At 38.5% G+C, this 13,984-nt stretch overlaps 1 protein-coding gene across 1 annotated transcript in view; it reads left to right on the forward strand.

The window, feature by feature from the left end:
• Positions 1–13,984, forward strand: part of LOC134531483 (general transcription and DNA repair factor IIH helicase subunit XPD) — a 49,709-nt gene that overhangs the window by 22,049 nt on the left and 13,676 nt on the right. Inside the window, exons 8-12 of the mRNA XM_063367196.1 lie at positions 1,795–1,963; positions 2,403–2,591; positions 4,563–4,734; positions 7,956–8,234; positions 11,356–11,532. Of these exons, the coding sequence (XP_063223266.1) occupies positions 1,795–1,963; positions 2,403–2,591; positions 4,563–4,734; positions 7,956–8,234; positions 11,356–11,532 (986 nt within the window). The remainder of the gene's footprint in view (positions 1–1,794; positions 1,964–2,402; positions 2,592–4,562; positions 4,735–7,955; positions 8,235–11,355; positions 11,533–13,984) is intronic.

Below are 13,984 nucleotides of genomic sequence, written 5' to 3' on the forward strand. Positions count from 1 at the left end.
ATCTGAACTTTTTTTAATATGTAGTAATGCCAATGTGTGTTTTTTATTGCTATACAGATATAGCTTTTTATTTTACAAGTTTCTTTAAGTACCATTGTATCATATATTAATTTTTATATGGTATTCCCCTAAAAATTAATTGACAATCTATAATCCGGCATGGGTGTGGTCCCTAAATTGCTTGATTTAAGAGCCTGTGATTATACAGGCTGTCCACATTCTGGAGAGTCAAGGACAAGTCAGGAGGGTTAGAAATGGTGAAGGAAATATACTTGAACTCCTGGAAAAGTCATAGAAATTCCTCTGTGATCATTTTGAAGGGAAAATATATATGCTCCATTCTGCCATCAATCAAACTACAAATGCATTTTTTTTTTCCAGGTGGTGTTTGAGTGCATAACTAGACATACTTTATAATGGTATCTCATGGCTCTGTTTGAATTGATTTAATGGAGAGAGAATATGCCAGCTTTGGGAATGGTAGAGGGTAGATTTTTTTATTTTTTTTTATTATTTTTATTTTTTTAATAAGAAAATTTCAAAATTCTAGGTAAATCATTTTTAGATAATTAGTCAGAGGAATTTTAAATTTTGGTTTCTGGAAAGTCATGGGAAATGTCGAGGAAATTCTGTTAGATATTTTTGTGGACATCTGGTATAAAATCTCATTACATTTTCATCATCTGAATTTCATTGCAGTACCTAGTTGTTTGATATGTGATTACTAGTGCATTTAAACATGTTCTGTGTCAAACTTTTACTTTACATTTGATAATGTCATCAAAAACATGTGTGTGTGTGTGTTTTTTGTATTTGGGTGTGTGTTTGTATTTGTTTGTTTGTGTGTTTATGGGGAGGGGGGGGGACAATTTGTAAATAAAGACACTGCATTTTTTTATCAGATATAGTTGTAATTTCTGTTAACAAATTGTAAGCAGGTTTTTTCCTCGTGTTCAGAAGTCAATCAATCTGCATTCACGCCATAATCAGTGTATGGTATTAAAGGCCTCGTCTCAGGCATCTAACCACTGTTGGAAGTGGGTGACTACAAAATAGGTCCACACTCTCTTTCAATCAGAGCCAGGATCCATCCGAAACAGTCTGATCGCAAGCGGCTCACTTACTGCCGGACTACAGAATGGGCCGAGCCATTGCACGCGGTATTAAGGATCTTCCACCGGATATTGTTCGGCTGAGTGTGGTCTAATGTTGTTGTTCTGCTAGCTGTTGAGTTTCTCGTTCTGGGAGCCCCATTAATTTTTCATCGTTGTGCTGTGGCCAGGTTGGTTCACTCTTGCCAGTTGGCAACCCTCCTCCTCCAGGCTAGCGTTCCCGGGAGTTTGGGCATTCCGCTGGGAAGGTATCAAGTTTTGATGGCAGAATGGAGCATATATTTTTCCTTCAAAATTATTATCACAGAGGAATTTCCGTGACTTTTCCAGGAGCTCAAGTATATTTACTTCTTGATGTAAGGTTTTGGACATACGCCATTGCTTAGCACATGTATGTCTGTAGAAGAAAAGTACAAAAAAGAAAAAAGAAAAAAAAGAATAAAATTGCAGTTGTCAGGATTTAACACCACACAATACTCCACAACAGGACTATGGGCAACAAACAAAGAAAAACAAAGAAAAATGTACTAACAACGAGAAAAAAAACCCACAAATGATGACAGCACAGAAATACCGAACCCAAAAAATTCAGCACAACAGTTGAAACGAGACTAAAACACAGCAAAACGAAAAGACAAAAACAAACACAAACCAGCAGGCGGGGGCCGGCGCTGTGTTGCAGAGGCGGTGCCGGGCAACATCCGCACGGCCGAGCACTTCGTGGCGTTCCTCAAGAGGTTCGTGGAGTACCTGAAGATGAGGCTGAGGGTGCAGCACGTGGTGCAGGAGTCTCCCGCCGGCTTCCTGCGCGACGTCGCGCACAAGATCTGCATCGAGCGCAAGCCCCTGCGGTCCGTGCCCATCGCCAACCTTACAAACACCACATTCATCATCATCATCATCATCATCATTGGTGGTGGTTTTGTTGTTGTTATTTAAAAAAAACCTACATTGGTTATCAATGCCTTTAACAGGTGTAGGCCAGAATGTGACCTAGTACTTGTTTACTCGTATCAGTAAGTTTCAAATTTTTTGCAGGAATTCATAACTTTTACCAGTGTACTTTTTTTTTTTTTTTAATATGTATTATTATTTAAGGTTTTGCAATTCAACAGTTCTCATTTTCATAAATCTGGTTATATCTGTTTAAATTTTTCATCCATACACTACTGCCTGTTAGTTTAAAACAGCTTTCTCCAGGTATTTAGCTGGGTAAGCTTGGAGTTACGTCCCTCCCTGCTCATCTCAGCAGGGCTCGGGTGTTTGACGACGGACTGTCGCGCGCGGCAGGTTCTGCGCGGAGCGGCTGGCCTCGCTGCTGCGCACGCTGCAGATTTCCGACCTCACGGACTTCTCGCCGTTGACCCTCATCACCCACCTGGCGACGCTCGTGTCCACCTACACCAAGGGCTTCACCATCATCGTGGAGCCCTTCGACGACAAGACGCCCACGGTCGCCAACCCCGTGCTGCACTTCAGGTGAGGAACCCACCGAGGCCCTGAGCAGCGCCGTGCCACCAGGGCACCAGCAGGTGCCCTCTTATCGCGTGATCGTCGCACCTATGTCCTAGGCCGTCAAAATTGGGATAAAAAAAACTTCTCGCTTAAACGTCGAATTATGTTTTTGGCCCCGCTATTAGATGCCGGGCGCTTTGTGTAGGTATCTTTTCCGTATAAAACTATGTATTTTAAAGTAGTAATCTAATATTTATTCGGAAATTACCACTTGCTTATTTAATTAACGTAAATACGAAGTTGTCTGACGTGTAAATTTTCTTTTAAAGACGTTTTCAAACGTTATTATCTTTATCTGATCGTCTGCGTCGCCGCGGTGTACCGCTTATGACATGTAGCCAGCGCTAGTTGGCATCATTCGTGTTTGGTTATGTTGCTTCCCGTATAGAGCGCGTGCACGTAGTCGAATATCGATATCTCGCCAATTGCATGCAGCGCGCACTCTCGGTCGAGTGCCAAGTTAAATATAATTTATGGCCCGCATTCTTTCGTGGTAAATGAGTAAATGTGTACTACTGCAATAGTTACGCGTTAGTTCACGTCGCAGATTCAAGTGGCTTGTGTTCGCGTTACAGTTTTTATATTTAAAGTTGAAGAAAGGTTTTTGTTTAATGAATTATTAATATAAATTGTTTGGCGTGCTCTTGTATACTCCACCTATTTTTAAATAAACGTACTTTCCATTAACGGGGATTTGTTTTTATGAATAACTTTACCTAACAAAATTTTTTTTCTTTTTTCACATATTCGTTGCACCCCTACTTTTCAAACTTGATTTTAGAATAAAATGTGCTACGATTATGCGAGAAAACACAGTAGTTTTAACTCCTGCAGGGTTTCGCCCAGATGTTTCGCAGGTGGGAAACGTAGCCGACGTTGGCATTAGCCAGCTCATTATCTCGGGATACTCCCATTTACCCCACCCATTCATTCTGCCAATGCCCTATCATCATTTCATCACCGCTCATTGACCCTAATGACCCTCCATTTCATTGTGATGTTAAGCCCATTCATTTATTTATAAAGATGTAAATGAACTGTTTACTCCGACTACCCACTTACGAGACACTTGTAAGAAACACAGTTTCCTTCCCCTCTCCATCCTTTATGGATCTTCCCCCTCCTCCTTCAACAACACTATCTAACAAAATTAAAAACTACAAAGGAAAAGTGTTTCCCTTCCTCCCTGTGTATTATTTTTTTACCCGTTGCCTTCCCCAAGAGGGAATAGACCACCGTTCTTCACAGCAGTTTTGTCATGAATGAAATGTTGCAGTAGAAAGCGTAGGAAATCTCTTTTAAAAACAATGTTTGGACACAGTTGCATCTCAAAAACCTGTTGAGATGGAATTCAGTGCCACTTCATGGACATTTAATGCCCATTCTCACTCACACACATGCACGTACACCCTCCTCCCCCTTCTCTCTCAATCTCTCTCTGTTTTTTTTTTTTATTATTATTTTAGATTCCCCTTCTTGCCAAGCACCACAACAGCCCGGTGGCAGACAGCCACGTCACCAGTGCCGACTAACAGACTGCAGATGTAGCTTAACAGTGCAGTTCATGATTCATCCACACTCTGCTGAGATATTTTAATTAAACATATTTATTAAAAACCAACACAGACTAGTTATTTATGCACATAGTCAACCACATCAATGCAATGTTAATTTTTTTTTACCCAAAATGGAAAATTTTGCATATTGACCGCAGTACATTTTACTAAACAAAAAAATTGCATATAATCTGCGACCCATACGTGGGTAAGTACGGTATTACCAGATGCCAGAAGGAAATGTCCCTATTTGTACCTAATCAAAGCGCTCTCACGGGAAGGGTGGTAGGAGAAAGAGGAGGGGGAGAGGGGATGTCCGTCGCCAGTGAAGGCTTGCGACAGCGCTCCCTGTGGTCGACGTGGTGCCGCCTCGTTGCAGCTGCCTGGACTCGTCCATCGCCATCAAGCCGGTGTTCGAGCGCTTCCAGACGGTCGTCATCACGTCGGGCACGCTGTCGCCCCTCGACATGTACCCCAAGATCCTGGACTTCCACCCCGTCATCATGAGCTCCTTCACCATGACGCTCGCCCGCCCCTGCCTGCTGCCCATGGTGAGCCTCCGTCCGGCTCCGCCCTCTGAACGTACAGTTACAAGTACAGTGGAACCCGTTTATAGTGAACCCGCCTATAATGAATTCCCATTTATTGTGAATTTCCGTCTCAGTCCCGGCAAAATGATGTGAGGTTATGTATTAATTTATTGGATATAGCGCACAACTTTTGTCAATATTGATACGTTTTCCCGTGTACCACGAACAAATTTTGCCGACATAATGCACAATTATCTTAAATATTTTCATATACGTAATTACAAGTTTTTTCACAAAACGTCTATTCTGGATCACATTGAAGTTTCTCTCCGCAATACGCAACTCGATTGTCCACTGTTCATATTATAAACAAGTCGTATTCGAGTGGTCTCGGTAGGCTATGTGTAGCCAAAAATGGTGATCAGTTTGGTGAAAATAAAAAATAGTTTTCCCTGCTTACTTAGTTAAAGAATGGGCGAACGCGTGAACATTTAATATGTTATCAAAATTAAACATAAATTACCGCCACACAAATACGTATATACATTATAGCAGCAAATTCAATATTTTTACGTCTCATTTTTATCGTTCACGTTTCGGACATTTTGATTGAGTAAGTTTCGTAAGACTACCACTAGAAAGAACTCTGTTGACTAAATTTTTCCATAGAAAGTGAGAAAATTTCGTTCCAGCTTTAGCAACTGCGATACTAAATGATACGTAGTGATCTTTGATGCACCAGACTCGTTATTTTTCGTTTATTTACTTTTGATGGTAAAAAGAATTTTGTGTTATTAAGCTGCAAATGTGCTTCAATAAGAAATACGTACATAAAAAAGGGTGAAAAACGTAAGGCATTATCTGTGCAAGATAAACTGGACATTATTGAAAAGGTAGACTCCAACCCCACTGTCCCGCATGTGTTAATATCAAAGGAACTGGGAATTACAACATCCACATTAAGTACAATATTAAACAAGCTGAACAATCTTCTTTCTCAAGCTGCGAATACATCACAGAGTATTGAATGCCTGAAAAAAGGAAAATACGCCAATGTCGAAGAACCATTAATAGAAAGTTTGTACATGTATAGTGCATTAAAATAATATCTGCATTTGCACATAAAACTGTTGCTTTGAGTATTTTCATTCGTTCTTTTCTTGGCTTAGGCCTATGTGTAGTTAAGATTTTGCTTTTGAGTATGTATTGCCAATATAAAAGTTTTAGCTGATATAAATTTTCCTCTCTATAGTGAACATATAAACTACTCCCTTCAGATTCATTATAACAGGGTTCTACTGTATATCTCTTTTTACTGCCTTCATCAAAGAAAGAAATTAAGAATGCAATCTTGGATGCTTGGAGATCAGCAAACCAGCAGTGAGTGCAACTGCTGAGTAGTATTTACTCAAGCTTTTTCTACTTGCTTGCCATTGCTTCCTACGAGGGTAATTCGTTAATTGCTGGGAACGAGATTGTGTAGTGAATTGTGATGAAACCGAAATAACACCGGAAAGCATGTCAGAACATCATTCTGTATAACAGTACACAATATATAGCACCCAAATTCAAGTTAAACTCATTAAATTAAGCAGCATTTCACCAAAACATAATTCAAATCACAAAAAAAAAAAAAAAAAAAATTTTTAAATTTGGAATTTCAAGGAATGTAGTTATTAAAGTTATTTCTGTGGAAAGATTGTATTAAAATGCGTAGTTCAAAAAATCCATTTATTTCATTTAATGTTGCTTCTATTGAATCACTTTTAAACTACTAATGCTCACCAATTTATTTTTATTGTGTTTAATGTAACTGTTGTAGACAAACTCATTATTAATTATTTTATGATAAATTGCAACATGTATACAATAGAAAAATATTTTGGTGTAATAACTTGGTTTAGTATGTATTACAAAACAGAATTTATAAAAATAGAAACAATAGCACCAAAATCATCGGTTTTTAAAACTAAATTCAGTTGAAAATAAAACCATATAATATTGCTTCTACTTATTAATTGCTAGTGGTGATAATCAAAATAATCTTTTAAAACACCCAGTTTGGGTTCATTTGTAGTAAATGTGTATAGTATATCTACCATCTAGTTAACATACCTTATATGTAACATGATTTAAAACATGTGCATTATTACTCTGGAGTGTCATGTCAGTACATTCTTTGGCAGAAATTTACCCTGTTACAAATTATTAAATATTTTCTTAGCTTTGCATCACAGATAAGAGAAAACAATTTCATGCAAATAATTAATATCAATTACATATTATGATATTAGGTATTAGCCATTTTTCCACCTCCTTATTTAGAATTTGGTTTTACTTTCTGTAACATATATGCTCTTTAGTTTTTACATGTAAAAATTATTAAAATTACTCAATTGTAATTTAAATGAATCAGTAAATGAGCAACGCAATTATCATACTTAAATATTTTTGATTAAGAAAGCGCATTCACAGTTTTTATTGTTTCCTGTATTTTACTGCTCTATTTCTCTTCTTTTCAGTTTACTGTATATTTTAGATCAATTCTTCTTGGACTCCTGTGAAGAACGAAAAACACTTTCACAACATTTTTTTAAATTGATGAAAAAAAAATTGGTATTCGGTAATAATACTAATAATTTGATATTCTTTTTAAAAATAAATTTGAATAAATAATGATTCGCAGAAGCCTCTTGTAAAATACCAACATTAGGGCGGAAAAAAATAATGTTCTTCAAAGTGAATTTGTTGTACATTTTTAGGGTATAGAAAATGCAGAAGTCACAACATTGTGTTGAATTACAGAAATAAAAACATTAGTAATTTTCTATAAGATATTTTGAAATTATTATTACTATAATATTAAGTACAAAATCAATCTGAGTAATGTATGCATCAATCAATTTTATAGTTGCAAGATCAAATTTTTTACCTTTAACATTGCAATAAAAATACTGATGTAATAATGTAATAACCATGCAAAAATCAATAAATATTTGTAATACTTGAATGTGCAATAAACAATTTATGTCATACAGTATTTATCATAACTGTACAAGCCTGCAGAGTTTATATATATATATATATATATATATATATATATATATATATATATATATATATAAACATAAAAAACACTTGCAGTAACATGAAATGTTCCATAAGCATAAGCAGGAAAGTAAAATTTTAAGTGGTGATGGTTCAGAGTTGGACGACGGCGGTGCGGGTGTTGCCGTGCGCAGATAGTGTCGAAGGGCAACGACCAGGTGGCCATCTCGTCGCGCTTCGAGACGCGCGAGGACGTGGCCGTGGTGCGCAACTACGGCCAGCTGCTGGTGGAGGTGGCGTCGGCCGTGCCGGACGGCGTCGTCTGCTTCTTCACCTCCTACATGTACCTGGAGAGCGTGGTGGCGTCCTGGTACGACCAGGGCGTGGTGGACAGCCTGCAGCGCTGCAAGCTGCTCTTCATCGAGACCCAGGACTCCGCCGAGACCAGCCTGGCCCTGCTCAACTACATCAAGGTGGGCTCCCCTGTTCCCGACCTCTGGGGCGGAGCTTCCCAGACCACTGGTTCCGGTGGACCCCCGGCAGATACATTTATACCATATCCCCAAAACTAACTGTGTTGCGGCTGAGTTCCAAACACGAATTAATAGATTTAAAAAAAAAAATTGGTAGTCTGTAAAGTCGGTTTACGGACGATAGTTTAACATGACGTCATAACAAAACATTGTTGAAATGATTCGTTAAGGATAGGATGATGATAGGAAAAGTAGGAAACGAATGGGAGTGTTTCAAGTTTAATTTGCCTCGAAAAAGTCAAATTGATGGTTGTTCCAATCGAGTGGAAGAGCGATAGATGCGGCGCAAGCGTACACTGAGCGTAACGGGACAATGTGTTTAATGGGACACTTTTTCGTGCGTGTAGCCGGCGTTCATCGATTTATTAGACGTCACGTCAAAAAATAAGTGAGAACTGATTGGTTAATTAATTCATTGATTGTGCTGTGAGTTGATGTCACAAGTCGTATTTTGTCCCTTTGCACGTCTGAACAAGCGTTGCGAACGGCGGCGGCACTTTGCATGTCTCGTCACGTTGTTGTGAATATTGTATATGTAAGTTTTTAAAAGTAACATTTGCTGAGCTTCTTAAAATATTATCTGCCTACATTGATAGGTGAAGTCAAGCCAACATTTTAGTTCTCCACCATCGAAAGCAGATAAATTTTCTTGGACCCCCAGCTTAGGAATTGTGAACCGCATTTTTTTTTTTTGTCACGCCAACGTAGACCCCCGTCGAGTCTCCCGTGGACACCTAGGGGTCCACCTGGACCACTTTGGGAAGTAAGGGTCTAGAGTCTGACGCTTTGCACGAGACACAGACTGTCAAGCGGCAAGTGAAGTGATGTGGAACCTAAGTTACCCTCTTGTTTCAGTTCTCCAGATCTTGCCTTGTGAGCTCAACGTAGTCTTCTATTCTACTACTTTTTTCCCCCAACATTTCCTGATCCAATGCCATATTATTTGTAGTTCTCATTTTTGATTTAGCTGCTGCTTCATCATTTAATTAGAGTGTATGCACTCCTGGTCATTTCTTGTTTGATCAGCTTGTTTACTCATTCATGTGGTGTGAATCGCAAGAAAGAACTGGTAGGGACCAGAAAAATTCGTGGGTTCAAAGACCTGCAGGATGAATTCCATAGTTCTACGTACACTCGGTCAAATGCCACCCACTCATTGGCTGCTGTCTTGTGAGACGTCCCTGCGTAGCAGCCTGTGATTCGATACAGCTTTGGTCGGGTGTTTCTCACTGGCTCAAGAGTCATCCAGGTGAGTTGTGAGCCAATAGCAGAGGCAGCACTGAGGTATAACTAGAGACACGGAAATTTCGCGAATCGCGATATCGCGAAATAACACCGCAATTTACCTTAATTCGCGACAAAACACCGAAATCGCACAGCATCGAGAAATAAAACTGATAATAATGAATTAGACCACCCATGCAAGACATCGCGAAAAACAAGTAAACACGACGTTGACGGCACATCGCCATTTTTCTAAGTTTCAACATGGCCGCTTTGTAGTAATGAAAGTAAATAATGATTTACAGTATTCCCGTCACGTAATCATTACAATTTGAAACGAAAGCAGTAATTGCAATCATAAACTAATTAAAAAGAGAAAAATGTACCTGAGCATCAACACAAAGTTAATAAAAATACCGGCGATGTTTTCAACACAATATAGCTGCCATGATTTTCAACCCGCTGTATTTACACATTAATCTTGTAGAGAAATATAAAATTTTAATTCTTCCTTTCATGTTGAACAGTTAACAACCTCATGCTTTCAACTACGTTTGACTGGCTTGGCAACCTACTCGTTAAAGCTGTAGGTGTAGCAAACCGTATGTATTCGGTACTGACTGAGTAACGGGTGCGCCATCTAGTATCGAGTAACGAAACGTTACACACGGCTGGATTTCGTTACTCGCATTTTTCGTATGTTTTACGCATGCGCGCGCATATTCGATGAATTTACGTTACAAAGAACGATGTTTGTTTATTAAGTATAATATGGAAATTTGTCGTCCAAGTTTTTTACTGTTTATAAGAAAGTATTTTTTACAAATTAGAAATATGTATGTTTTTGTTATTTATTATCGCGTATTTTCACGTTTTTTGTTGTTTTTATCTTAAAAGAGATAATATAATAAAACCGCTCTAATGAGATTTAATTGTTTCTTGGTTAACAAAAACTGTTAATTATCAAATATTGTTAATTGTTTATATTCTATTTATTATTATTTACGTGACGTAATACTGTACGCGTACGCAATACGACTCGATTCGTTGCTGCAACATAACATTGCATGTTATGCGGTATCAGAAGTAACGAGTAACGTAGCGACACGATAGTAACGAGTACTAATTGTTATAGTAACGAATACATACGGGTACACTTTTTTTCGTTACTTTTACACCTCTACTACTCGTAAACATGAACACATGGCACTACGCCGATTGATAAGCAAAATCAGTGACCTTTAACTGCCGTAACTACACTTCTCAGCAAATGCAATACGACCGCAGAGCAAGTGAATACGGCGTCAACGGGACAAAGAACAGCAGCAAGAAATATTAAAAGAATACTAAGTTGAGACATGCCGTGCCGAGGCAGCGCGCTAGGCGACACCGGGCCGTGCCGAGGCAGCGCGCTAGGCGACACCGGGCCGTGCCGAGGCAGCGCGCTAGGCGGCACCGGGCTGTGCCGAGCTGTTTCAAGCCTACAATTTTTATTTGCCAATAGTGTTGACTTTAGAGTATACGCCGTGCCACTATTATTTAGCCAAGCAAAACTTGTAGGTCATAAAACCATTCTCAAAAGTTAAAGTAAACATGAAAAACCAAAACAGCGAAATAAAACCGAAATTTGATTTTTTCAAAACGAAATTTAAGGAAAAATAAAACCATTTTTACGGGACTCTAGGTATAACTATTTGAATTCTAGCCTATCGCGAAATGAATTCGCAAATTTTTCCGGTCTCTACATACTGGTGTGCCAGGTCGCGCGTTGTGCGTGCTGCGTGTGAACCTCCGTGGGAGTGGAGCCAAGGGAAGGACGTGTGTGTCCGTGCGGCAGGCGTGCGAGAGCGGGCGCGGCGCCGTGCTGCTGTCCGTGGCGAGAGGCAAGGTGTCCGAGGGAGTGGACTTCGACCACCACCTGGGGCGCGCGGTGCTCATGTTCGGCATCCCGTACGTGTACACCCAGTCCAGGATCCTGCGCGCACGCCTCGACTACCTGCGCGACCAGTTCCAGGTTCGTACCGGCGCCGACTGTTCACTGCTCATCTGGCGATAAGCAATACCAATCATCATAATTAAAAAAAAAAAATTGATTGTCTGTAAAGCCGGTTTACGGACGATAGTTGAACGTGGCAACGTCATAACAAAACATTGACGAAATGATTGCATACTTTTATGAATAAAATTGAATCATTTTTAATTTTAATAATAAAAGAATAAATACTTGAAATTGTACTGGTAATCAGATTTTTGAAATGCAAGAGTAACTTTTCACTTCTCTTTATAAACAGTCGACGAAATGTTCACGTGTAGATGGCTTGTAATTAATTTTAAAAACTGGCGTTTAGCTATAAAGTTTAAATATAATTATGAACAAGTTTTTATATAAATAAACTGTAATCAAATACCTATCATCAATTATATGAATCACCATAATTTTTCAGTCAATTGTAACACAACCTATTATTACTGCACTCACCGACAGCGTAACGGAACAGTGAGCGTAACGGAACAATGAGTGTAACGGGATACAGCGTAACGGGACACTTTTTTGTGCGTGCGACCGGTGTTTATCGATTTATTAGACGTTGTCACATCAAAAAAAAAAAACAGTAAATCACTGTTAAGCATGTTGGGTTTTTTTGCCTTCATAGTTTTTTTGGAAATAATTGAAGCTGTCGAAGCCAACATTTGAAACAGATTAAGTTGGAACAGGGAATATTTCACTTTCCAAGATTTAAGTAAATAAATTTTCACATAAATCTACTGAAAGAAGAGTAAATCTGTCATTAGAAAAATAGGCATCAAAATGTAATTGAAAAATGTTTTATCAACGACATGATCATTGGAAATAACAGCAGCTTACTGTAATTTCATGCAGGATGAGTAATTATGCATGGAATAATGGTAAATGTTCATTTTGAATTAAGTTTGCAGATTGTTTAGAGGTGAGCAATAACTTTTTTAATTTTTTATTATTTTTATTATTTGGCTACTTTAAGAAAAATCCATACATACAAATTTTGAGTATGTGAACGTCACATGTTCATTCAGCACATCCTTCATACCAGAGACTGAATAAGAAGAATGTAGGAAACATTTAGCAAGTAACCAGCTGCTACTTAAAAAGCGATAATTATAAAACTAAATATTACTCATATAAATAGCAAAACTGACTTAAAAATTTCAAACTTGAACACATTATGATAAGGTATTACATATAAATATATGTGCGTTTAAAAATCTTGAAAACCAGCTGTTGTGCAAAGTCTATAAAACTAGTTGGAAATTATGCTTTCTTTCGGTTTAGATGTACTATAAGATAAGTATACAGCACTTAATAAACATTAAAAAATTTTATAATTTGGTATGTCAAATCATGCTATCTCTTTCACACTTAATGAATGTACAACTTGAATGGATCAATCAAATTAAGACTTAAATGCATTTAGCTGCTTCTTACTCTTCTGTAATAGTGCAACTATTCTGCAAATATTTTGTAACTGCAATTTAATTATAACATACCCTTAATATGACCAAATTCGTTGAAGTGCAAGGATTTCCTTTGTTAATAGCACTCTATCCCCTTGGAAAGAGGCATGTGTTTGGGAGTAAGAGAAGAGTAACATAGTGTGTTTGGTTGTAAGTGTAGGAGTTGCAATTAAAAAGGGGACATGAGACTGAAGCAAAGTTAAGGGATGTGCAGAACTCTTGGTGTGAACTGTGAACAGAGCCAATCAATGATAGTGTGAATTTTAAAAGGAGATAGTTTTTAAGTTACAAGCTTTTTTTTTCTTTAAAGTTTTAAAAGATCCACTGCATTCAATATCTGCATTACATTATTAGATAGCATGATAAGAAATTTCCGTATTATAATATTTTAATAATTCATGCAGTGTTATGTATATTGTATAGTTTCCGTGTAAATAGACCTTGGACATTATAAACATTGTTGGCATTGGTCAACACACTTGAGTTTTGAATCTCGCGCGCCGCGCTGCTGGCGATAGTGGAGCTGCTACTTGGCTGCTGTGAGTTGGCTGCCCTGCTTCCTCCGGAAGTCAGTTGTTCTACAAAGGCATGGTGGTAAGTGGTGCTATCGGGTACTCTTGCTATCTGGCGACATCGGTCGCCAAATTAAATAGTTTTGTGCAATTCGCTGTTTTATAGTCCATTAATGAACATTTTTGGTCCTCCGGGCCGGATCTAGTTCCGGTATTTTCGTTCGTTTTTTTTGTGTAATTTTCGTTCGTGTTATCGCGGCGTTGTTAGCCTCGTGTGAAGTGAATTCTCGCACATTGACTAACAGTTTGTGACTCTGAAGTGCTCGTTATTTGGTTGGCGGGAGCAGCGATCAGTGTCTCGGCTGTGGTTGAAACGTTTTAACTAGTTCGTTCGACGACTCTAACCTCTAGGTTGAGGTTATGTCTTCCGTTTCATTTGAAAACGATCGTTGAACCCTTTGG

Source organism: Bacillus rossius, chromosome 1, assembly GCF_032445375.1.
Source record: "Bacillus rossius redtenbacheri isolate Brsri chromosome 1, Brsri_v3, whole genome shotgun sequence".
Lineage (NCBI taxonomy): Eukaryota > Metazoa > Arthropoda > Insecta > Phasmatodea > Bacillidae > Bacillus > Bacillus rossius.